The sequence below is a fragment of the Amblyraja radiata genome, chromosome 1, assembly GCF_010909765.2.
Source record: "Amblyraja radiata isolate CabotCenter1 chromosome 1, sAmbRad1.1.pri, whole genome shotgun sequence".
Lineage (NCBI taxonomy): Eukaryota > Metazoa > Chordata > Chondrichthyes > Rajiformes > Rajidae > Amblyraja > Amblyraja radiata.
Window position 1 is genome coordinate 36,397,093 of NC_045956.1, and position 24,362 is coordinate 36,421,454.

A 24,362-nucleotide genomic window follows, 5' to 3' on the forward strand; every position below is an offset into this window, starting at 1 on the left:
ACTTCATGATTCATAATGATTCGTAATTTTCTCCCTGTCATTTTTCATAAAGTAAGACAAAAGATAAAAATATCACTAATTGTTAAGATTTTACAGGAACAGAATAGGTAAATAAATCTAATTTAATTATTTGGGTACAAGGAACTGCAGATGCTGGTTTACAAACCAAGACACAAAGTGTTGGAGCAACTCAGAAGGTCAAGCACCGAGCGCGGGGGCTTTGTTTCACAGAGGCCCAGGAGCCGTTGGAGGGGGAGGAGTACCCAATCTGTAACTTTCCATCACATTTCAAAATAAGTGGGCTTGAGGAAGCCGCTGATTGGTAGAAGCGGACTAGAGGAAGCAATTGATTGGGAGTCAGATCCCTGCTGATTTCTTACAGCATTTTGTATTGTATCCTGGGTAAGGGGGGAGAATGAGGGCCAGGGCAGTTTATTGTTCTGGATGTCAGATGTGGGAAGTCATGGAGTCTGATAGCCTTCCAGACGTCCACATCTGCGCCAGGTGCGTCGAGATGGGGCGCCTAAGGGACCGTATTAGGAACCTGGAGCAGCAGCTCAATGACCTCTGTCTGGTCAGGGAGAGTGAGGAGGTCATAGAGAGGAGTTACAGAGAGGTGGTCACTCCAAGACCACGGGAGGCAGGCAAGTGGGTCACGGTTAGGAGGGGCAAGGGGCAGAGGCAGGGACTAGAGTGTACCCCGGTGGCTGTACACCTTGGAAATAAGTACTCCTATATGAGTACTGTTGGGGGGGGACAGCCTAACTGGGGCAGCGACAGCGGCCGGGCCTCCGGCACAGAGACCGGCCCTGTTGCTCAGAAGGGTAGGGAAATGAAGAGGGAGGGCAATAATAATAGGGGACTCTATAGTTAGGGGGTCAGATAGGCGATTCTGTGGACGCAGTCAGGAGACCCGGATGGTAGTTTGCCTCCCTGGTGCCAGGGTCTGGGATGTGTCTGAACGTGTCCAAGATATCCTGAAATGGGAGGAAGGGGAGCCTGAGTTTGTGGTACAATGACATAGGTAGAAAAAGAGAAGAGGTCCTGAAAGGAGAATTTAGGGAGTTAGGAAGAGAGTTAAGGAGAAGGATCGCAAAAGTAACAATCTCAGGATTACTGCCTGTGCCACGCGACAGTGAGGGTAGGAATGGAGTGAGGTGGAGGATAAATGCGTGGCTGAGGGACTGGTGCAGGGGGCAGGGATTCAAGTTTCTGGATCATTGGGACCTTTTGGGAAGTTTTCGGGCGGCGCGACTTTCGTCAGCAGCGGCCTCTGCAGTCCGTCTGCGTTTTTATTATTTTATGTCTATGTTTTTATGTAGTTTTTGTTATTTTTTGTTGGGGTATGTGTGTGGGGGGGTGGGGGTGGTGTGGGGGGTAGGGGGTAACTTTTAAATCTCTCCCTGCACGGGAGACCCAACCTTTTCTTTGTCGGGTCTCCGTTGTCGTTGGGGCTGCAACGAGGAGCGGCCTCCAACAGGAAGACCGGGGGCTGTGGTGCCGACTACTCACCTCACCGTCGCGGAGCTGGCCGAGTCCAGAGCGGGTGGAGCTGTGGTGGACGCTGCTGCGGCCCGACCCCCGGAGGTTCGGAGGCTGCAACTGCGGGTTTGGCGGACAGTGACACCGGGAGCCCGCTGGTCCCTGGAGGGAGACCGCTTTTCCGGGCTCCCGCAACGGCGACTTCTCCCGCCCGAGTTGCGGGGTTGAAGAGCTCCTGGAGCGGGGCCTTACAGCACCGCCCCGCGCGGCTTGGAATGGCCGCGGGGCTCTGCGAGCGCGCGCCGGGGGCTCTAACACCAAGACCCGGTGTGCGACCTTGCATCACCCGGCGTGGCTTTAATGGCCGTGGGACAATTCGCCATCGCCCGCCGGGGGCTTTGACTTTGACTCTGACATCGGGGGGGAGAGTGCAGTGGAGAGATAAGTTTTTTTGGCCTGTTTATGTAAATTATGTTGTGTCTTGGGTCTATTTGTATGTAATGTATGGCTGCAGAAACGGCATTTCGTTTGGCCCTCAAGGGGTCCAAATGACAATAAATTGAATTGTATTGTATTGTATTGTATTTTGGGGAAGGTGTGACCTGTACAAAAAGGATGGGTTGCACTTGAACCCGAGGGGGACCAATATCCTGGCGGGGAGATTTGCAAAGGCTACTGGGGTGACTTTAAACTAGAACGGTTGGGGGGAGGGACTCAAATAGAGAAAGCTAGTAGACAGTGTGTGAGGCAGGAGGCAGAGAAGGAAAGCACTCAGACCCAACATGTAGGGGTGAAAGAAGAAAAAGATAATAAACAAAGAATAAGAGGTGGTGGATTTCTTAAATGTGTATATTTTAATGCTAGGAGCATTGTAAGAAAGGTGGATGAGCTTAGAGCCTGGAAGTATGATGTTGTGGTGATTAGTGAAACATGGTTGCAGGATGGCTGTGAGTGGAAACTAAATATTCCAGGATTTCGTTGCTTCAGGTGTGATAGAATTGGAGGGGCAAGAGGTGGAGTTGTTGCATTGCTTGTCAGGGAAGATATTACAGCAGTGCTTTGGCAGGATAGATTAGAGGGCTCGTCTAGGGAGGCTATTTGGGTGGAACTGAGAAATGGGAAAGGTGTAGCAACACTTATAGGGGTGTATTATAGACCGCCTAATGGGGAAAAATGGGCTGAAAGATGGCAGATGGAGTTTAATGCTGATAAATGTGAGGTGTTACACCTTGGCAGGACAAATCAAAATAGGACGTACATGATAAATGGTAGGGAATTGAAGAATACAGTTGAACAGAGGGATCTGGGAATAACCGTGCATAGTTCCTTGAAGGTGGAATCTCATATAGATAGGGTGGTAAAGAAAGCTTTTGGTATGCTAGCCTTTATAAATCAGAGCATTGAGTATAGAAGCTGGGACGTAATGTTAAAATTGTACAAGGCATTGGTGAGACCAAATCTGGAGTATGGTGTACAATTTTGGTCGCCCAATTATAGGAAGGATGTCAACAAAATAGAGAGAGTACAGAGGAGATTTACTAGAATGTTGCCTGGGTTTCAACAACTAAGTTACAGAGATAGGTTGAATAAGTTAGGTCTTTATTCTCTGGAGCGCAGAAGGTTAAGGGGGGACTTGATAGAGGTCTTTAAAATGATGAGAGGGATAGACAGAGTTGATGTGATCAAGCTTTTCCCTTTGAGAATAGGGAAGATTCAAACAAGAGGACATGACTTCAGAATTAAGGGACAGAAGTTTAGGGGTAACATGAGGGGGAACTTCTTTACTCAGAGAGTGGTAGCGGTGTGGAATGAGCTTCCAGTGGAAGTGGTAGCGGCAGGTTCGTTGGTATCATTTAAAAATAAATTGGATAGGCATATGGATGAGAAGGGAATGGAGGGTTATGGTATGAGTGCAGGCAGGTGGGACTAAGGGAAAAAAGTTGTTCGGCACGGACTTGTAGGGCCGAGATGGCCTGTTTCCGTGCTGTAATTGTTATATGGTTATATGGTTTATATGGAGCGAGAATTGGAAGAGCAAATATGTAAGGAGATAGCAGATATTAGTAGTAAACACAAGGTAATGATTGTGGGAGATTTCAATTTTCCACACATAGACTGGGAAACACATTCTGTAAATGGGCTGGATGGTTTGGAGATTGTAAAATTTGTGCAGGATAGTTTTTTGCAGCAATACATAGAGGTACCTACTAGAGAAGGGGCAGTGCTGGACCTCCTGTTAGGAAATGAGATAGGTCAGGTGGCGGAGGTATGTGTTGGGGAACACTTCGGGTCCAGTGATCACAATACCATTAGTTTCAATATAATTATGGAGAAGGTCAGAAATGGACCAAGGGTTGAGATTTTTGATTGGAGAAAGGCTAACTTTGAGGAGATGCGAAAGGATTTAAAAGGAGTGAATTGGGACATTTTGTTTTATGGGAAGGATGTAGAAGAGAAATGGAGGACATTTAAAGGTGAAATTTTAAGAGTACAGAATCTTTATGTCCCTGTTCGGTTGAAAGGAAAGAGTAATAATTGGAAAGAGCCATGGTTTTCAAGGGAAATTGGACACGGTTCGGAAAAAGAGAGAGATCTTCAATAATTATAGGCAGCATGGAGTAAATGAGGTTCTTGAGGAGTATAAAGAATGTAAAAAGAATCTTAAGAAATAAATTAGAAAAGCTAAAAGATATGAGGTTGCTTTGGCAAGTAAGGTGAAAGTAAATCCAAAGGGTTTCTACAGCTATATTAATAGCAAAAGGATAGCGAGGGATAAAATTAGTCCATTAGAGGCCCGGGGAGCCGTTGGTACGAGGAGGAGTTACCTGGAGCTGTGAGTATAAAAACAGCGCGGGGCTTGCTTCTACAGTGGCCCGGGGAGCCGTTGGTGCGAGGAGGAGTTACCTGGAGCTGTGAGTATAAAATCAGCGCGGGGCTTGCTTCTACAGAGGCCCGGGGAGCCGTTGGTGCGAGGAGGAGTTACCTGGAGCTGTGAGTATAAAAACAGCGCGGGGCTTGCTTCTACAGAGGCCCGGGGAGCCGTTGGTGCGAGGAGGAGTTACCTGGAGCTGTGAGTATAAAAACAGCGTGGGGCTTGCTTCTACAGAGGCCCGGGGAGCCGTTGGTGCGAGGAGGAGTTACCTGGAGCTGTGAGTAAAAAACAGCGCGGGGCTTGCTTCTACAGAGGCCCGGGGAGCCGTTGGTGCAAGGAGGAGTTACCTGGAGCTGTGAGTATAAAAACAGCGCAAGTCTTGCTTCTACAGAGGCCCGGGGAGCCGTTGGTGCGAGGAGGAGTTACATGGAGCTGTGAGTATAAAAACAGCACGGGTCTTGCTTCTACAGAGGCCCGGGGAGCCGTCGGTGCGAGGAGGAGTTACCTGGAGCTGTGAGTATACCCAAATCTGCAACGTTCCATCTCACTTCCAGAGAAGGAGTCTGGTGGAAGCCTCTAATTGGTGGAAGAAGACCAGAGGGAGCAGCTGATTGGCTTGTATCCCGGGTAAGGCTTTATTGTATTCGAATAAGGGGGAGAATGAGGGCCAGGGCAGTTTACTGTTCTGGATGTCAGATGTGGGAGGTCATGGAGTCTGAGTGCCCTCCAGACGTCCACATCTGCGCCAGGTGCGTCGAGATGGGGCTCCTAAGGGACCATTTTAGGAACCTGGAGCAGCAACTCGATGACCTCTGTCTGCTCAGGGAGAGCGAGGAGGTCATAGAAAGGAGTTACAGGGAGGTGGTCACTCCAAGACCACGGGAGACAGAAAACTGGGTCACAGTTAGGAAGGGCAATGGGCAGAGGCAGGGACTGGTGAGTACCCCGGTGGCTGTACACCTTGAAAATAAGTACTCATGTTTGAGTAAGGGTGGGGGAGACAGGCTACCTGGGGGTAGCGACAGTAGCCGGGCCTCTGGCACAAAGACCGGTCCTGTTGCTCAGAAGGGTAAGGAAAAGAGGTGGGCAATTGTAATAGGGGACTCTATAGACAGGGGGTCGGATAGCCGATTCTGTGGACGCAGACAGGAGACCCGGTTGGTAGTTTGCCTCCCTGGTGCCAGGGTCAGGGATGTGTCTGAACGTGTCCAAGAAATCCTGAAATGGGAGGGAGAGGAGCCTGAGGTTGTGGTACATATAGGTACCAACGACATAGGTAAAAAAAGAGAAGAGGTCCTGAAAGAAGAATTTAGGGAGTTAGGTAGAGAGTTAAGGAGAAGGACTGCAAAGGTAACAATCTCAGGATTACTGCCTGTGCCACGCGACAGTGAGAGTAGGAATGGAGCGAGGTGGAGGATAAATGAGTGGATGAAGGACTGGTGCAGTAGGTATGGATTCAAGTTTCTGGATCATTGGGACCTCTTTTGGGGAAGGTGCGACCTGTACAGAAAGGACGGGTTGCCCTTGAACTCGAGGGGGACCAATATCCTGGCGGGGAGATTTGCAAAGGCTACTGGGGAGACTTTAAACTAGTATGGTTGGGGAGAGGGACTCGAATTGGGAAAGCTAGCAGTCAGTGTGTGAGGTAGGAGGCAGAGAATGGTAGCACTCTGACCCAAAATGTAGGGGAGAGAGAAGAAAAAGACAATAAACAGAGAATAAGAGCGGGTGGGTTTCTTAAATGTGTATATTTTAATGCTAGGAGCATTGTAAGAAAGGTGGATGAACTTAGAGCCTGGATTGACACCTGGAAGTATGATGTTGTGGCGATCAGTGAAACATGGTTGCAGGAGGGCTGTGATTGGAAACTAAATATTCCAGGATTTCGTTGCTTCAGGTGTGATAGAATTGGAGGGGCAAGAGGTAGAGGTGTTGCATTGCTTATCAGGGAAGATATTACAGCAGTGCTTTGGCAGGATAGATTAGAAGGCTCGTCTAGGGAGGATATTTGGGTGGAACTGAGAAATGGGAAAGGGGTAGCAACACTTATAGGGGTGTATTATAGACCGCCAAATGGGGAGCGAGAATTGGAAGAGCAAATATGTAAGGAGATTGCAGATATTAGTAGTAAGCACAAGGTAGTGATTGTGGAAGATTTCAATTTTCCACACATAGACTGGGAAACACATTCTGTAAATGGGCTGGATGGGTTGGAGTTTGTAAAATGTGTGCAGGATAGTTTTTTGCAGCAATACATAGAAGTACCTACTAGAGCAGGGGCGGTGCTGGACCTCCTGTTAGGAAATGAGACGGGTCAGGTGGCAGAGGTATGCGTTGGGGAACAGTTCGGGACCAGTGATCACAATACCATTAGTTTCAATATAATTATGGAGAGGGTCAGAAATGGACCTAGGGTTAAGATTTTTGATTGGAGAAAGGCTAACTTTGAGGAGATGCGAAAGGATTTAAAAGGAGTAAATTGGGACAGTTTGTTTTATGGGAAAGATGTGGAAGAGAAATGGAGGACATTTAAAGGTGAAATTTTAAGAGTACAGAATCTTTATGTCCCTGTTCGGTTGAAAGGAAATAGTAAAAATTGGAAAGAGCCATGGTTTTCAAGGGAAATTGGACACTTGGTTCGGAAAAAGAGAGAGATCTACAATAATTATAGGCAGCATGGAGTAAATGAGGTGCTTGAGGAGTATAAAGAATGTAAAAAGAATCTTAAGAAAGAAATTAGAAAAGCTAAAAGAAGATACGAGGTTGCTTTCGCAAGTAAGGTGAAAGTAAATCCAAAGGGTTTCTACAGATATATTAATAGCAAAAGGATAACGAGGGATAAAATTGGTCCATTAGAGAGTCAGAGTGAATAGCTATCTGCAGAGCCAAAAGAGATGGGGGAGATATTGAACAATTTCTTTTCTTCGGTATTCACCAAGGAGAAGGATATTGAATTATGTGAGGTAAGGGAAACAAGTAGAGTAGCTATGGAAATTATGAGGATCAAAGAAGAGGAAGTACTGACACTTTTGAAAAATATAAATTGGATAAGTCTCCAGGTTTGACAGGATATTCCCTAGGACATTGAAGGAAGTTAGTGTAGAAACAGCAGGGGCTATGACAGAAATATTTCAAATGTCATTAGAAACGGGAATGGTGCCGGAGGATTGGCGTACTGCGCATGTTGTTCCATTGTTTAAAAAGGGTTTAAAGAGTAAACCTAGCAATTATAGACCTGTTAGTTTGACGTCAGTGGTGGGCAAATTAATGGAAAGGATACTTAGAAATAATATATATAAGCATCTGGATAAACAGGGTCTGATTAGGAACAGTCAACTGGAAGGTCTTTGTGCCTGGAAGGTCATGTTTGACTAATCTTCTTGAATTTTTTGAAGAGGTTACTAGGGAAATTGATGAGGGTAAAGCGGTGGATGTTGTCTATATGGACTTCAGTAAGGCATTTGACAAGGTTCCACAAAGATGTCAACAAAATAGAGAGAGTACAGAGGAGATATACTAGATGTTGCATGGGTTTCAACACCTAAGTCACAGAGAAAGGATGAACAAGTTAAATCTTTATTCTTTGGAGCGCAGAAGGTTAAGGGGGGACTTGATAGAGGTCTTTAAAATGATGAGAGGGATAGACAGAGTTGACGTGGATAAGCTTTTTCCATTGAGAGTAGGGAAGATTCAAACAAGAGGACATGATTTGAGAATTAAGGGACAGAAGTTTAGGGGTAACATGAGGGGGAACTTCTTTACTCAGAGAGTGGTAGCTGTGGAATGAGCTTCCAGTGGAAGTGGTGGAGGCAGGTGCGATTTTATCGTTTAAAAATAAATTGGATAGGTATATGGACGGGAAAGGAATGGAGGGTTATGGTCTGAGTGCAGGTAGATGGGACTAGGTGAGAGTAAGTGTTCGGCACGGACTAGAAGGGCCGAGATGGCCTGTTTCCCCGCTGTAATTGTTATATGGTTATAAGCAGCATCTCTGGAGAAGGTGAATGGTGAATGATGCTTCAGGTTGGGTTCTTTCTTCACTTTGTGTCTTGTAATTTAATTATTTGCTTGGTAATCTTTATTTTCAGATTTATAGTCAAATCACTTTGCAATTGTTATTGGAAATGTTTCATTAGCCCTTTGCAATGACAAAGTCAATGTGTGTGATAAATGTATGTCAGCATCTCTTGGTGTAGGAAGGAACTGCAGATGCTAGTTTAAACTGAAGATATACACAAAATGCTGGAGTAACTCCGCAGGACAGGCAGCATCTCTGGGTAGAAGGAATGGGTGACATTTCAGGTCTGAAGAAGGGTCTCGACCCAAAACGTCACCCATACCCTCTCTCCAGAGATGCTGCCTGACCAGCTGAGTTGCACCAGCATTTTGGTCTATTTAAGCAACTACAGGGTTGTTCTTCCTTCAGATCCCTCTAATCTGCCTAATAGAAAGGAACTTGGATTATAGAAACATAAAAAATAGGTGCAGGAGTAGGCCATTCGCCCCTTCGAACTATTCAATATGATCATGGCTAATCATCCAACTCAGTATCCTGTACCTGCCTTCTCTCCATACCGCCTGATCCCTTTAGCCACAAGGATCACATCTAACTCCCTCTTAAATATAGCCAATGAACTAGCCTCAACTACCTTCTGTGGCAGAGAGTTCCAGAGATTCACCACTCTCTGTGTGAAAAATGTTTTTCTCACCTCGGTCCTAAAGGATTACCCCTTCATCCTTAAACTGTGACCCCTTGTCCTGGACTTCCCCAACATCGGGAACAATCTTCCTGCATCTAGCCTGTCCAACCCCTTAAGAATTTTGTAAGTTTCTATAAGATCCCCCCTCAATCTTCTAAATTCTAGCGAGTACAAGCCGAGTCTATCCAGTCTTTCTTCATATGAAAGTCCTGACATCCCAGGAATCAGTCTAGTGAACCTTCTCTGTACTCCCTCTATGGCAAGAATGTCTTTCCCCAGATTTGGGGACCAAAACTGTACGCAATACTCTAGGTGTGGTTTCACCAAGACCCTGTACAACTGCAGTAGAACCTCCCTGCTCCTATACTCAAATCCTTTTGGTATGAATGCTAACATACCATTCGCTTTCTTCACTGCCTGCTGCACCTGCATGCCTACTCTCAATGACTGGTGTACCATGACACCCAGGTCTCGTTGCATCTCCCCTTTTCCTAATCGGCCACCATTTAGATAATAGTCAACTTTCCTGTTTTTGCCACCAAAGTGGATAACCTCACATTTATCCACATTATATTTGGCATAATTCATTGAAAAGGGAAGTTGTATACTTCTTACTATCAGATATAATAACTATGACCACGATGAACTGACTCTCTCCTTTGCTCTATGTTGTGTTGTCTGTAGGTTTTTCCGTGGGACTCCACAACGCTTTCCTTCGACATCCCTCCTCCAATATCCAGAACTCTACGATTGCTCCCATCTGATTGCATGAATATCTATTGTCTTATCCAAGAGAACCACCTATAATGGCACTGTTCCCGTGCCTGTGCCCCTAAGTTTCCCCCAGGATTTATCCAAAACCCTCTCCTAATCCTTCATGCAAACATCTGAAAACGCGTCAGATTCCAATAACACTGAGCTCAGCCTCACCTTCAGCTCTCTCCTCTACTCCACACTCTCCAGTCACAGTGCTATCTGACATGCAGCACAGTTTGAGAATTTTTTTTAACGAACTAAATAATGACATGCTTGAAGCCAGGAACAATTCCTGAGTAAAACGCAAAGCGTTGGAGTAACCCAGCGGGTCATGTAGCATCTCTGGAGGGAATAGAAAGACGACATTTCGAGTCGGGACCCTTCTTCGGATGCTGCTTGATCTACTCAGTTAGTCCATGTTGTGTTTTTCTCAAGATTCCAGCATCTGCAGTCCTTGTGTCTACAATTGCTGAGGACTTTGGTCCAAGTTGTGTTTATAATTTTATTTTAGTTTGGTTTAGAGAGTCAGCGTGGACACAGGCCTTTCGGTCAACTAAGTCCACACCGACCAGCGATCCCCATACACTAGCACCATCCTACACACTAGATTTACAAACTTTACCGAAGCCAATTAACCTACGAACCTTTGAATCTTTGGAGTGTGGGAGGAAACCGGAGCACCCGGAGAAAACCCATGCGTTTACAGGGAGAACGTACAAAATCCATACAGGCAGCACCCCTTAGAAACTTAGAGGCACAGTCAGTGGGTCTGTGGTAATGCTTGAAATGTCCAAACTCTTGTATGTCCTGGCCATTATTCCAAGCACCAACAAACATCTTTACTGGCTTTATCTTGCGCCAAACATTATTCACGTTATTCCCTTTATTATGTATCTGTATAGAGTGGATGGCTGGATTGTAATCATGCATAGTCTTTCTGCTGACTGGTTGGCTCTCAACAGAAGCTTTTCACTGTACCTCGGTACACGAGACAATAAACTAAACTCAAGCTCAAACATCGTAGCTGAGTCTGGTGCAGCAATTGGATCACAACCCGAGGCAGCTGTAACTTTACGTAACAGTATAACTTACCCTTAGGTTGCAGTTCCTTGGGTGTGCTCTCATTCTTCGGACGCTCCATTATCTCTGCAACTCTGTCATTGTATCTGGCTTTGTCATTGTGGAGAACCTTGTATGTCTGGGGAAACACAATCCATCATTGATCACCTATGCCAACAAAAAATGCAGGCAATTGAAAATGTTATGTAGTTTCTGCAAATAATTGCGATAGAAAATCAATCATTTATTTTTATCCTTTCTGCATCTCATTCCAGATGCTGCTTCTGCGTAAAAGTTCAGAAGTCAATCAGTAGCTGGATCTTTACCGGTGCTCTCTAAAAAAGGACATCTTAAATAACAATTTCCACATTTAAAAGGAAGGGAACAGAAATATTCACATTTGTAAAACATCGTTCACTATTTTTTAAGTCAATAAAGCACTCAAAACGGATTGTAGTTAAAGCACATGGATATGCAAGGAATGGAGGGAGATAGATCACACGCAGGCAGAGGAGAGTAGTTTAAGCTGACATCATGTTTAGCATCAACATGGTGAACCAAAGGACCTGTTGCTGTACTGTACTATTCTATGTTCTGTGTTTATGAATTGTACTCACCGTTATCAGTTGTGCATTGTGTTCAGTTTTGGTAACCCTGCCACAGAAAAGAAGCCATTAAGCTAGAGAGAGTGCAGAGAGGATTTACAAGGATGCCGCCAGGACTCAAAGGCCTGAGCTACAGGGAGAGGTTGGCAGGCTAGGACTTTATTCCTTGGAGTGTAGAAGGTTAAGGAGTGAACATAGAGGGGTATAAAATCAAGAGGGGAATAGATAGGATAGATTTTTTTTAAAACTTTTTTTCCAAGGATTGGTGAATCAAGAGCTAGGGGACATAAATTTAAGGTGAGAGGGGAAAGATTTAATAGGAACTTGGGTGGGACCATTCTCACATATGCGGAACGACCTGACAGAGGAAGTAGTTGAGACAGGTACAATAACATAATCTAAAAGACATTTGAATAGGTACATGGATAGGAAAGGTTTAGCAGGATATGAGCTATACGTGGGTAAATTGAACTAGCTCAGATGGGACAGTTTGGCTGGGGTGAAAGGCCTGTTTCCGTGCTACATGACTCTCTGAATCTTTCTTCTGGGAGCAGTTCACCATCATTCTTTTACCAAATCACAAAGGGGACCTTGGTGTGCAGGGAGACTCAGTCATGAGCTTGAAGGTGAGGGATAGTATATTGTGCCAAGCAGAAGAACACAGTCTGAAACTGATATAGGTCTGAATGTGTTAATGGAACTGGCTCTTACGTAAAGGCTTCCACCTCCAATCACTCCACCGACTATTAGGGCATATATCATGTTCTCTCCCGAGGAGCCTGAATGACCACCAAACGATATCTGTCGTATCGATCCTGTGAAGCAAAGCAAAGTCACGAGCTTGAGAAGGTATAGAAGCAGATAGTTACTCTTTGATCTGGACACAGTTGGCAACACCAATGGGATAACGTGGCTCTAAATGGTTAAAGTCATTCCAGCCTATCAGTGAAGCCACCTGGCCCTGAGCAACAAGGAGGCAACCACAGAGCTTGTTATTTAGGTCTGAACAGGACAGGGCAGCTCTGCACACTTGACACAAAATTAAGGTAAAGGAGTTCTATGAAATGAAGGAGGGGAACTCTGATCAAATTTCAACCACAAGACAATCTAAATTTGGTAGTAGCTTTATTGAGAAGAATTCATCTCCTCAAGAACATTAAACTGATATATTAACCACAAACTGACAGAGCTGTAGCTCCAAATCATGCAAGAAAAAGGGCACCTCTTATTTCACATGGGTTGCTTACAACCCAGCAGTATGAATGTCGAATTCTCTAACTTTAGGTAACTGCTACAAACATTCTCCTCCCCCCTTCCCTTCTTGCTCCCCTTCCTCCACTACAAGTTGGTTAACTAATTCCACAGTTTGCAACAATGTATCCCTCTAGGGATCACACTGTCCCTAGATAACAATTGGCCTATCAGGGAACCTCCCTAACAGAGGGCATCTGTTGCTGGCTCTGGTTTGTCCTAGTCTTTTCATGTTTCCAGTCCCCCCCACCCCGCTCCCCACAATCAGTCTGAAGAAGGGTCACAACCTGAAACGTTACATCCATTTTCTCCAGAGAGATACTGCTGAGTTACATCAGCATTTTGTATCTATCTTCAATTAGTGGAATTCACTGCCATGTCAGGAACCTGAGTGGCAGAAGACAGACTAAGAGTTCCAACCAGGATAGATGCAAAGATGGGAAACTAGAGACTTTGCAGGGCAGAGGAAAGTTGGGAATTGGATCAAGAGGAGGAGATTGTGATGCTGAAGATTAGCCATGAGAAAAGGGATGACAATTATAGATTTTAAGGTAGAGGAGCAGTCTCTCGAGAAGGTAAATCATTAACCTTGCAGCCAAACAAAGATATCATAGGTCATAAATTCAGTAGGAACAGATTTGAGGAAGATGGTGAATGGAATTCATGGACAGGAAAGGTTCAGAAATGGACTGGAGTGGAGAGAACCTGTATAACACCACATATTCAGAACAAGGGTAAGCACAAGACATCAGGCTCATAGAGCAAAGGGCTAGGGTGGGAAGCAACAATATCAGTAGAGCGGGTGGTCTCAGCCTTTGGATAGAGAGATTCAAGACCTCACATGGTTGTTGTGGGCGGCAAGGGTTAGAGCAGGAAGGAGCTTGCAGGAGATGCTTGGCGTCTGTTGGAGGTCAGCAGTCTGTTCTTGCTTTTCAGCTTAAAAGAGTGAAGAGTACCTTGCAGTGCCACACTTATGATGTCTGTCAAACTGCCTCAAAGGAGCAAAGATGGTCAGGTATTTAGCTCAATTTATTATTTTCTGCAAAAATACGGCACCTCTCACAAAGTGCACTGCAGATCTTTCCAGAGATAAAAACATGTTCAGAGTTTAGGGCGATGAAGTGAAAATTTATTGAACAGCTTTGAACGGCAGGGCAGGCAAGAATGTTCAAATGGTTAAATCCAGCTGAAATTTTAAACACAATTATCTACCTCTGCTGACTAAGCTTGAATTATATATTCCCAAATAAACATTAGAATTTGTAATATAGTTAACTTTATCTGAAATATGGTGTGCAGTTCTGGGTGCTCCATTACAGGAAAGATGTGAAGGCTTTGGAAAGGGTGTAGAGATGTACCAGAATGATACCTGGATTACTTATAGGGAGAGGATTAACAGACTTGGATTGTTTTCTCTGGAACACCGGAGGTTGAGGAGCGAACTGATAGAAGAGAGGCATGGATAGGATAGACAGTCAGAATCTTTTCCCAGGATGGAAAAATCAAATACTGGAAGACAGAGCTTCAAGGTGAAAGGGCAAAGTTGAAAGAAGATGCACCCCACAAGCTTTTTACACAGAGAGTGGCAAGTGCCTGGAACATGCTGCCAGGGTAGCAGATATGTTAGTGACATTTAAAAGACTTTTGGATAGGCATATGGATATGCAGGGAATGGAGGGATATGGGTTATATGCAGGTAGACAATTGATGATCTTGGCATTATGTTCGGCACCTACATTATGGGCCGAAAGGCCTGCTCTTGTGCTATACTGTTATATGAGGAAAGATTGAAGACTAGACTTGTATTCACTGGAGTTTAGAAGGATGAGGGGGATCTTATAGACACATATAAAATTATAAAAGGACTGGAAAAGCTAGATGCAGGAAAAATGTTCCCAATGTTGGGCGAGTCCAGAACCAGGGGCCACAGTCTTAGGATAAAGGGGAGGTCATTTAAGACTGAGGTGAAAAAAAACTTTTTCACCCAGAGAGTTTTGAATTTATGGAATTCCCTGCCACAGAGGGCAGTGGAGGCCAAATCACTGGATGGATTTAAGAGAGTTAGATAGAGCTCTAGGGGCTAGTGGAGTCAAGGGATATGGGGAGAAGGCAGGCACGGGTTATTGATAGGGGACGATCAGCCATGATCACAATGAATGGCGGTGCTGGCTCAAAGGGCCGAATGGCCTCCTCCTGCACCTATTTTCTATGTTTCTATGTGCTATGTTCTATAAACTTTATAATCACGACGCTAATCCATGTTATGTGCATAACTCAGAGAGGTTTTCGAAGTAGATTTTCAAAGTCTACAGAGAGATTTAGGCCATTTGGAAGTGTGGGCTGAAAGATGGCAGATGGAGTTTAATGCTGATAAGTGTGAGGTGCTACATCTTGGCAGGACAAATCAAAATAGGACGTACATGGTAAATGGTAGCAAATTGAGGAATGCAGTTGAACAAAGGGATCTAGGAATAACTGTGCATAGTTCCCTGAAGGTGGAATCTCATGCAGATAGGGTGGTAAAGAAAGCTTTTGGTGTGCTGGCTTTTATAAATCAGAGCATTGAGTATAGAAGTTGGGATGTAATTTTAAAATTGTACAAGGCATTGGTGAGGCCAATTCTGGAGTATGGTGTACAATTTTGGTCGCCAAATTATAGGAAAGATATCAACAAAATAGAGAGAGTACAGAGGAGATTTACTAGAATGTTGCCTGGGTTTCAAGCACCTAAGTTACAGAGAAAGGTTGAACAAGATAGGTCTTTATTCTCTGGAGCGCAGAAGGTTAAGGGGGGACTTGATAGAGGTCTTTAAAATTATGAGAGGAATAGACAGAGTTGACGTGGATAAGCTTTTTCCATTGAGAGTAGGGAAGATTCAAACAAGAGGACATGATCTGAGAATTAAGGGACAAAAGTTTAGGGGTAACATGAGGGGGAACTTCTTTAATCAGAGAGTGGTAGCTGTGTGGAATGAGCTTCCAGTGGAAGTGGTGGAGGCAGGTTCGATTTTATCATTTAAAAATAAATTGGATAGGTATATGGACGGGAAAGGAATGGAGGGTTATGGTTCGAGTGCAGGTAGATGGGACTAGGGGAGAATACGTGTTCGGCACGGACTAGAAGGGCCGAGATGCCCTGTTTCCGTGCTGTGATTGTTATATGGTTAAAGTTATGCAAAAAACCCTCAAAAACAAGCTTTACGTTATTTATTAAGATCTGAAAACTGGGTTTATTTTTTCTGGAAGTGTAATCCAATTTATTATTATTGAATGTAAGTAGCCAAATTGACCTTTGTTTAACTGGATTTACAGACCTGAAATGTGTACTGGTATTATGACAAGCCAGAGTGGTCAGACATCACTAATTGAATTCCAAAATGACTACAAAGATCACTATGTATTTTACATGCATAGTATGCCTCAAATAAAACATGCTACTTATGTATGACTTTTACTCAAGATTCCTCCTCCTTTGAGATATCAGAGGGGATGTGCCTTCAGTCTATAACCTCCAGCACAACATTATGTAAAGTCAGGACCACATCCATTCCAATTAAGATGTAACCGGGATCTCAATTTCAACCAGTGTTGACATTCTCATGGTGCTCATGAAGTATGTTCTTGTTCATTTGAGGCATAGACAGGGGCCATCCAAAGTCTTTGTGTCTCAGGTTAAGTGATTGTGGTCAGTGTTTTATCTTTGCCAATTATTGAAATCATTTTGTTATCTGTTTCAATTGATTTTCTTTGTCTCTTTATTGTTTTAAGGGCAAAAGAGATGCAATACTTCAGGATCTTGGAAAGTTCGGTGCAAGTAATAATGGAATGTAGCTATTGCGATGAAGGCAACCTGCCAGCTATGTACCAGCCAAAAGAAAATTGAACCACTTGGAAGAGTAAGGTCAGTAAAGTGTACAACTATACACTATCCTCTGATTTAAATGTTAAATGTTCCTTTTGGTGACTTTGGTAAAATCACCATTAATGATCCTTCAACTGGAATTATAAAGAAGCAATGAAGCCTTCTTCCTTAGAATTAGTGGAAGAACATAATGAATTATATATTGACAAGGAGGAAGAAAAATATGATTTGATTACAAGTGGAGAGAGAGCATTTATAAAATTGAATGAGATTAATATAGAAATTAAAATTAGCCCAAAGAAAGTTACAACCGGTGAGATGCACATTTGCTCGAATCTTGCAGCTCCTCTACAGTGCATGCACTTTAGCTTGCAGGAAATTAGGGCATGATTGGCTCGGCCCAATCATTATGCAATGGAAGTTTTCAGGAATTATCTTTGGTTTGAATTTTTATGAAAACTATGGAAATGTAATCATCAGAGCCCTTTCACTTTTAACATTAAATCGTGATATATTTGGTCAACTAACTGTTTTAATCACTCTAGTCTAAACATTGCTGTTGCCTAGCTAGCCGCCTGAATTATTGCTCAAAGTTTGATTAATCCTAAACAAAGGTGTTATTTTTGGAAATCTGAAAATTTATTTAATCTGGTGATCATAAGCATATTATCATGGATGCAAAATTTAATGTGCAAGGGAATAAAGTTTTGAAAGGCATTTTCAGCCATTTTCACCAGGAAACTTCAGCCATTTTCACCTCAGCCATGCTGTTTCTTCTGGCATGATCCAGGGTCAGTCTTCAGCTGTGAAATTGCCGCACAATTTATCAGTCAGGCTTGAGGGCAGCAAGAGGTGTCTGGCAGCTGGTGCTCTGCTGACCAGAAGCTGTGCTGCGACTTTGCTTTGGAATAACCCAAACCTTGGCACATCTACTGTTAGCTCCAAGCAGGTCTCAGGGGGTGATTTGCCTCCACAATATGTCCTGATTTGGGTGTCAGAATTTGAAAGGACTAAAAACTTTGAAAATAAATGTTATTTTCCTGGAACGTCGTTCATAAGATCATAAGTGATAGGAGCAGAATTAGGCCATTCGGCCCATCAAGCCTACTCTGTCACTCAATCATGCTTATCAGGCAGATACTCCCTCCTAACCCCATTCTCCTGCCTTCTCCCCATTATCCCTGACACCCATACTAATCAAGAATCTATCTGGGGCCAAGGAAAGAGCGTTCACGTCGCGGCCCTGTTTCAACCAATCTTTCCACCACCACGCACAAGAAGCACAAGAAGCGCAAGACAGACACCATTGGGCAGATGCCAAGAAGTGTGTTCAGCTCTGGCTGAACAACTTCTAATCTTGTGTGTGGACTCGATAAGAAGAAGAAGAAGAAGAAGAATCTATCTATCTCTGCCTTAAATATATCGACCGACTTTGTCTCCACAGCCTTATGTGGCAAAGAATTCCACAGATTAATCATCCTCTGACTGAAGAAATTCCTCCTTACCTCCTTCCTGAAGAACATCCTTTAAGTCTGAGGCTATGACCTCTAGTCCAAGACTCTCCCACTAGTGGAAACATCCTCTCCACATCCACTCTATCCAAGCCTTTCACTATTCTATACGTTTCAATGAGGTCGCCCCACATTCTTCTAAACTCCAGCGGATACAAGCCCAGGGCCGTTTGTGGATACACGTTTGGAACAGGAACAACCCAGTCAAGTCCCCAAAATTGTTGACACAACCAACTGCAGATGCTGGACTCCTAAGTAAAACACAAAGTGTACGAGCAGCTCAGCGGGTCAGGCAGCAAATATGTGGAGGGAACGGATAGGCAACATTTCAGGACTTCTTCAGACTGACTGTAGTAGGGTGTAGAAAGTTGGTAAAGAGGCGGCAGTGGGTCAAAGTGATAGGTGGGGTTGATAGGCATATGGGTGGAATAAGTGACAAATATTAGAGATGAAAAGGAGACAAAAGGAGTATGAAGCATAGACAGTAGACAGCTTGCCATTTAATGATGACAACTGGCTATGCTTCATACTCCTTGATGTTCTTGCCTAAAATTGCCAGTCAATCCTGAGTTCAATTATCCTGATATTGAAAAGCTTCAGAAGAGACTTCGAAATATCCATTGCCCCTTCTATTAAAAGGCTTCTTATATCACTTCTAATGATTTCATAAAATTGCACACCCATACCAAGCAATGTTAAGAAATATGTGAATTGGGACATTATTTACTTATGACTTAAATACAAGCAGTTTTATATAAAACGATCCAGAATCTGTTGGGGATACATGTGGTGTCACCTAAATGCTTTCGCTGATTAGATTGTCAAGTTTTCTGATCCTGTCTGATATTTGAAATAGGGCCTGATATTTATAGGATATTATTTCTTCTAAATATTAGAAATTAGCTTGTCTACTATATTTTCGCCTGCGAGCCTCTATTCAACCTCTAAGAGTCCAATCAATTTTGTTTTCAATGAACAATATTTTTCTTTTTTGGTTATCGTTTCAGGAAGTTGCCAAACTTATAAGATCTCAACACATTGAAAAAAAGAATGTGTAGTTTTCACAAGCTAACATCAGTTGTTGTTCTTCGAAAAAAAAAAATCCATTGCAATTAAATCTGAAATCCAAACCCAAAATTTAGCTTTGTTGAGGAAACCTTATTCGGGCAATGACTGAACCTGAAAATGCTCCTAATCCGCTGATGACTTTAGACCCACATTTCCAGACAGCCTCTTAAGGTGGAATATGGACAAAATGTGTTTTAAATCTAAAACAACCCAGGACACATCAAAGTGCCGAGTCGCACCACATATTTTTTCCCCCTTTGATCGTCTCATGAACATCGGACACAGAACACTGCTAAAATCACTAAAGGGGACACTTGCCCAGTTATAGGGGGGTTGCACGTAAGGTCACTGGGTCATAGGGCTTGACGCACAGAGCCGCTCAATCCATCTGGAGGACATCCGTAACTTCCGGTATATGTTATTAATGCAAGAATCGCGTACTTTCCTACCTGTTAAAAAACGCCAAAATGTTGAATGTTTGCGCTGAACAAAATTGTGGAAGTCGGGGTAAGCGTGAGAGACATGTACCCAACTTAAGAATTCCAAACGTGAAGCGAAATGAAGGTAAAGAGAAGCAGAGCTGAAGGGACAACAGCAGCTAAAGTTCTTGGCGAACATTGGCCGTGCAGATATCGGAATTGAAAATATTGGGAATTATCGCATTTGCTCACTGCATTTCATCAACAGTAAGGCATTATTTGTGTTTTTTCTTGATTCCTTTGGTATCTAAAAAGTCTCAGAAATTATAAATCTGGCTGTAAATCTTTCTTCAGATGCGTTTTCATTTTGTATGTAAAAACCCACTTGAGAACCATGGGCGATTTAAAAAATTTACAGCCAGATTTATCACTTCTGAAACTTTTTAGATGCCAAAGGAATCAAGAAAAAACACAAATAATGCCTTAGTTGATGAAATGCAGTGAGCAAACGGCCAATGTTCGCTAAGCACTCTGTCTGTTGTTGTCCCTTCAGCTCTCACTTCTATCTACCGTCATTTCTCCTCACTTTTGGAATTCTGAAGTAGGCTAAATGTCTCACACGCTTATCCCGATTTCCATAATTATTTACAGCGCAAAAATTGACAATTTCGGCGGGATTTAACGGGCCCGCTACGCTGGAAACAATGGTAAGTGCCTACCTGCAGTTCATCGCGTGTACTCCAGTTGGCGTAGCGTAGCAACAGCACGGGTCATGGGTCGTAACCCGACTGCCGTGAAACCTCCCACTAGTTGCCAAATGCACTGAGACACTAATGGAATTACTGCTGCTCCCGCCGCGCCTGACCATTTGAAGCCTGTGAAACACGGGACAAGGTTATGCAATGTGGGGGCGGTACCACGAACCCTGGGACAAATGTGTTCAGACGGTGGAGGGAAAAATGGAGGGGGTTTATACGTTTTGTTTTACTTGCGTGAACTGGATTTGCATAATAATTGTTTTCTCTAGTTTTTCATCTGCACCCCTCTGAAGACAGATAAGTAGGACATTCCTGTGCTCTGTGTCATTGATCTACCTGTGACCTAGTTTTCTATTAGCCTGCAGACGGAGCTTCGTGCGGCTTAACTCATGACAAGCGTGGCTCTCGAAACAGAGTATCATGGGGGCACCTGCCCCACCACAGCGCAGTCACACTATTTATGTACCGCTCTCCATTTCACCGCTCACTGAGCATTTATAAGGCCCAAGAGATAACCTCACTGGAATGGACATCCTGTCACTGCCGGTGTGAAAGTCTAAGGTTGGGAGGTAACTAAATAATTTTCCTAACTCTTGGAATCGCGGGTTTTAAAGGCAGTCAGCTGAGATGAAGTGGAGTGGTGCGTTGCTTCAGGAGGGCACCGCCAAACGCTTGAGGCTGAATGCTTTCATAACCAACTCTAAAAATAACATTTCAATCTGCTCTCCCAAAAAGCCCACGGCCAATAGATACGAATTTTCTCAAAAATGCGCTGCGTGGTTAGAATAAAGAACTGCCCTTGGAGCAAAGCGATTGACCTTGGGGTCTGTCTTGTAGGGTAGGCTTCATTGCGACGTTACTGACCCAACGGGTATTAATTACAAAACTAAAGTACTGTCACTTATCTTTCTTGACAACGCGCATTTTCGCAACGTCTGGCCTAAATCGGGGGAGTGTTATAGTACAATGATTAACTTCGTTTGATCTTTGTGTTCAGTTCAGCTGCAAACAAGTGAATTCTCTCCGGGACTCTGACAAATTGTCACCTAAAATAATTGAATCTATCGTTTCAGAGGAGCCGGCATATCTGTGCAGTACTCACCGTCTCTGTACACGTTCCTAAGTAATCGTGAGGATATCGACAGCTTGGCCAGGTTGTGGTAGGCGACCCTGCAGAGATACATCGTGCCTGTTTGGTGATCCAAACGGTGGCAGTTTCTGCTGTGGAAAAGACCAACAGCGCCGGGCGCTCTGCAGATCACAGTAGATCTTCTCTCTCACTCACACTCCCAAACCGCCGCCGCTGCTTGACTGACAGCGTCACGTCCACGGCAAGCGTAAAGTGTGCAAGTAGCAAAATCCCGAGGTCGCTTCTGCCATGTGGGTTTCCGAAACCCGCCCACACTGAATAATTATTAAACAACGAAAGTCGGCGGCTAGTTTTCAACAATGTCAATCATTGTGCAGAAATACATCAGAGGAAGCTCGAAAACAGCTATCATCTTAGATCAGCAAGGCTTTTCATCCACAATATACCCCCTTTTCAAAAAGTTAGATGAACTTGGCTCTGGACGCAACATGTCGTGTCGGAAGGAACTGCAGATGCTGGTTTAAACTGGAGTAGTTCAGCGGGACATGCAGCATCTCTGGATAGAAGAAATGGGTGATGTTTCGGGTCGAGATCCTTCTTCAGACTGGTCGAAACATGATGTCAAGCGAGGGCAACCAAGTTCTCCAAAACCAAAGGCACACTTTAAGCATTACATTAAACTTTTAATTGGATGTGGTTAGGACATAAGTTTCAGTTTCTGGCTATGTATATTGCTATTTTAAACTATTATTTCAATGCTCTATGTTAAGCAAAAATGAAATTTATTTAGAAGTGTATTTCTTTAACTATATTTGGGATTTAAATAAGAGGCTTACAAAAAATAGGAAAAAAGTCAGTGACTCTTGCGAATAATTAAACAGTTCGGAAATAATGGGGGGGGGGGGGCAGAAAATGCCGAAAATCTTACAGAAAACATGAAAATGCTGGAAATACAGGGATCAAGAAGGGTCTTCCACTAGAACATTTATTCAGTTTCTCTTTCAATAGAGGCTGTGACCGAGAGTCAGAGCTGTCCAGCACGGAAACAGACCTTTCAGCCAGATTCACCTATGCCTAACTGAGCTAGTTCCATTTGTCTGCGTTTGGCCCACTGTTTCCAGCATTTAGTGGTGTTTTTATTTTAGCTGTTTGAAGACATTTTTTTTTAATCGTTGTGTTTATCGTATTTCAGCAATATACGAGATATGGTAATTTTTTCATTCAACTGGATTCGCAACGGATGTGTTTGAAATTGTGTGAACGTTGTTCTTGCGACTTAAAAGTATTAACTAGACACATGTTTCCTAAACCTTGAATGTCCTCATCTCCAGTGAAAGCCTGGTAACAAATTAATGGTAACATTTTTTTCTATTTTCTCTTTAAACTAAATGCAAGTTAAATAACCGATGATAGCAAATCTTGGCGGTTGAATAGAGAAACGTACTTGTGGACGGCATCATAAAAGCAGCCAAATTCAAAACCTGTACAGTACCTGTAATTCAGGCAGGATTTGGGGGAAGACAAAGTATACTCTACCAGGTGACTATTCCAGCACTTTGTTTTTATATCAGATTTCCACCTGTTGCGATTTTGTTTAATTTCCAGTTCAAACCTCCCTGGCTCAAGGTTCAAGTAGGAGAAACAAGCAAACAAGGTCAAACAGCACTGAAGTGATTTAACGGCGTTGGAATGAGCTCAGGATACGAGGCGAGGGGGCTGCTTAGTGTAGTTTTGATATCGTGTGTGAAACTGAAAGATGGGCAAGCTGTTTGACCACAGCCTTGTGTTAATTTCCAAGATGGGACAAAAAAATATGCGATTTAAAAAAAAAAGTTTTCATGTGACGTGGAAGGAGCTGTTATTTATTTTCCACCTCTTATCAAACTGAGGAGAGAATTAAAAATCTGAAGGGTCTCGACCCGAAACATCACCCATTCCTTCTATCCAGAGATGCTACCTGTCCCACTGAGTTACTCCAGCTTTTTATGTCTGTCTTCGGTTTAAACCAGCATGGGCAGTTCCTGCCTACAAAAGAATCAACCAAACTTGGCCGTAGTCACAAACAGTACATGCCAAACTGAATAAAGACAGATGGTCACTAGTTAACCAGAAACGTTTTTATAATTTGGTCGTTTCATTTACTTTAGTGCCCTCAGGGCCGGATTTAGATGAAGAGAGGCCCTAAGCTATTTCACTTGTGAGCCCCCCCCCCCCCTCCCAATCCCCCACCCCCACGTCTAGAGGACCATGACTACCCGACAATGACAGTGTGACACTTTTAGATCCTACTGTATGTTGTCATTAAACAGTTGATTTTAAAATACATATTGGATTAACCATATAACAATTACAGCACGGAAACAGGCCATCTCGGCCCTACAAGTCCGTGCCGAACAACTTTTTTCCCTTAGTCCCACCTGCCTGCACTCATACCATAACCCTCCATTCCCTTCTCATCCATATGCCTATCCAATTTATTTTTAAATGATACCAACGAACCTGCCGCCACCACTTCCACTGGAAGCTCATTCCACACCGCTACCACTCTCTGAGTAAAGAAGTTCCCCCTCATGTTACCCCTAAACTTCTGTCCCTTAATTCTGAAGTCATGTCCTCTTGTTTGAATCTTCCCTATTCTCAAAGGGAAAAGCTTGATCACATCAACTCTGTCTATCCCTCTCATCATTTTAAAGACCTCTATCAAGTCCCCCCTTAACCTTCTGCGCTCCAGAGAATAAAGACCTAACTTATTCAACCTATCTCTGTAACTTAGTTGTTGAAACCCAGGCAACATTCTAGTAAATCTCCTCTGTACTCTCTCTATTTTGTTAACATCCTTCCTATAATTGGGCGACCAAAATTGTACACCATACTCCAGATTTGGTCTCACCAATGCCTTGTACAATTTTAACATTACATCCCAGCTTCT

The 24,362-nt window shown here is 43.6% G+C and overlaps 1 protein-coding gene across 2 annotated transcripts in view; it reads right to left on the bottom strand.

The window, feature by feature from the left end:
* Nucleotides 1–21,773, bottom strand: part of LOC116972943 (mitochondria localized glutamic acid rich protein) — a 37,780-nt gene extending 16,007 nt beyond the window's left edge. Inside the window, exons 1-3 of one of the 2 annotated variants that reach the window (XM_033020553.1) lie at nt 21,446–21,773; nt 12,186–12,289; nt 10,903–11,008 (exon numbers count right to left, since the gene is read on the bottom strand). In XM_033020553.1, coding sequence (XP_032876444.1) covers nt 10,903–11,008; nt 12,186–12,289; nt 21,446–21,527 — 292 coding nt within the window. In that variant the 5' untranslated portion in view covers nt 21,528–21,773. The remainder of the gene's footprint in view (nt 1–10,902; nt 11,009–12,185; nt 12,290–21,445) is intronic. The other variant, XM_033020545.1, reaches the window with a different exon arrangement.
* Between the last annotated feature and the right edge of the window lie 2,589 nt (nt 21,774–24,362).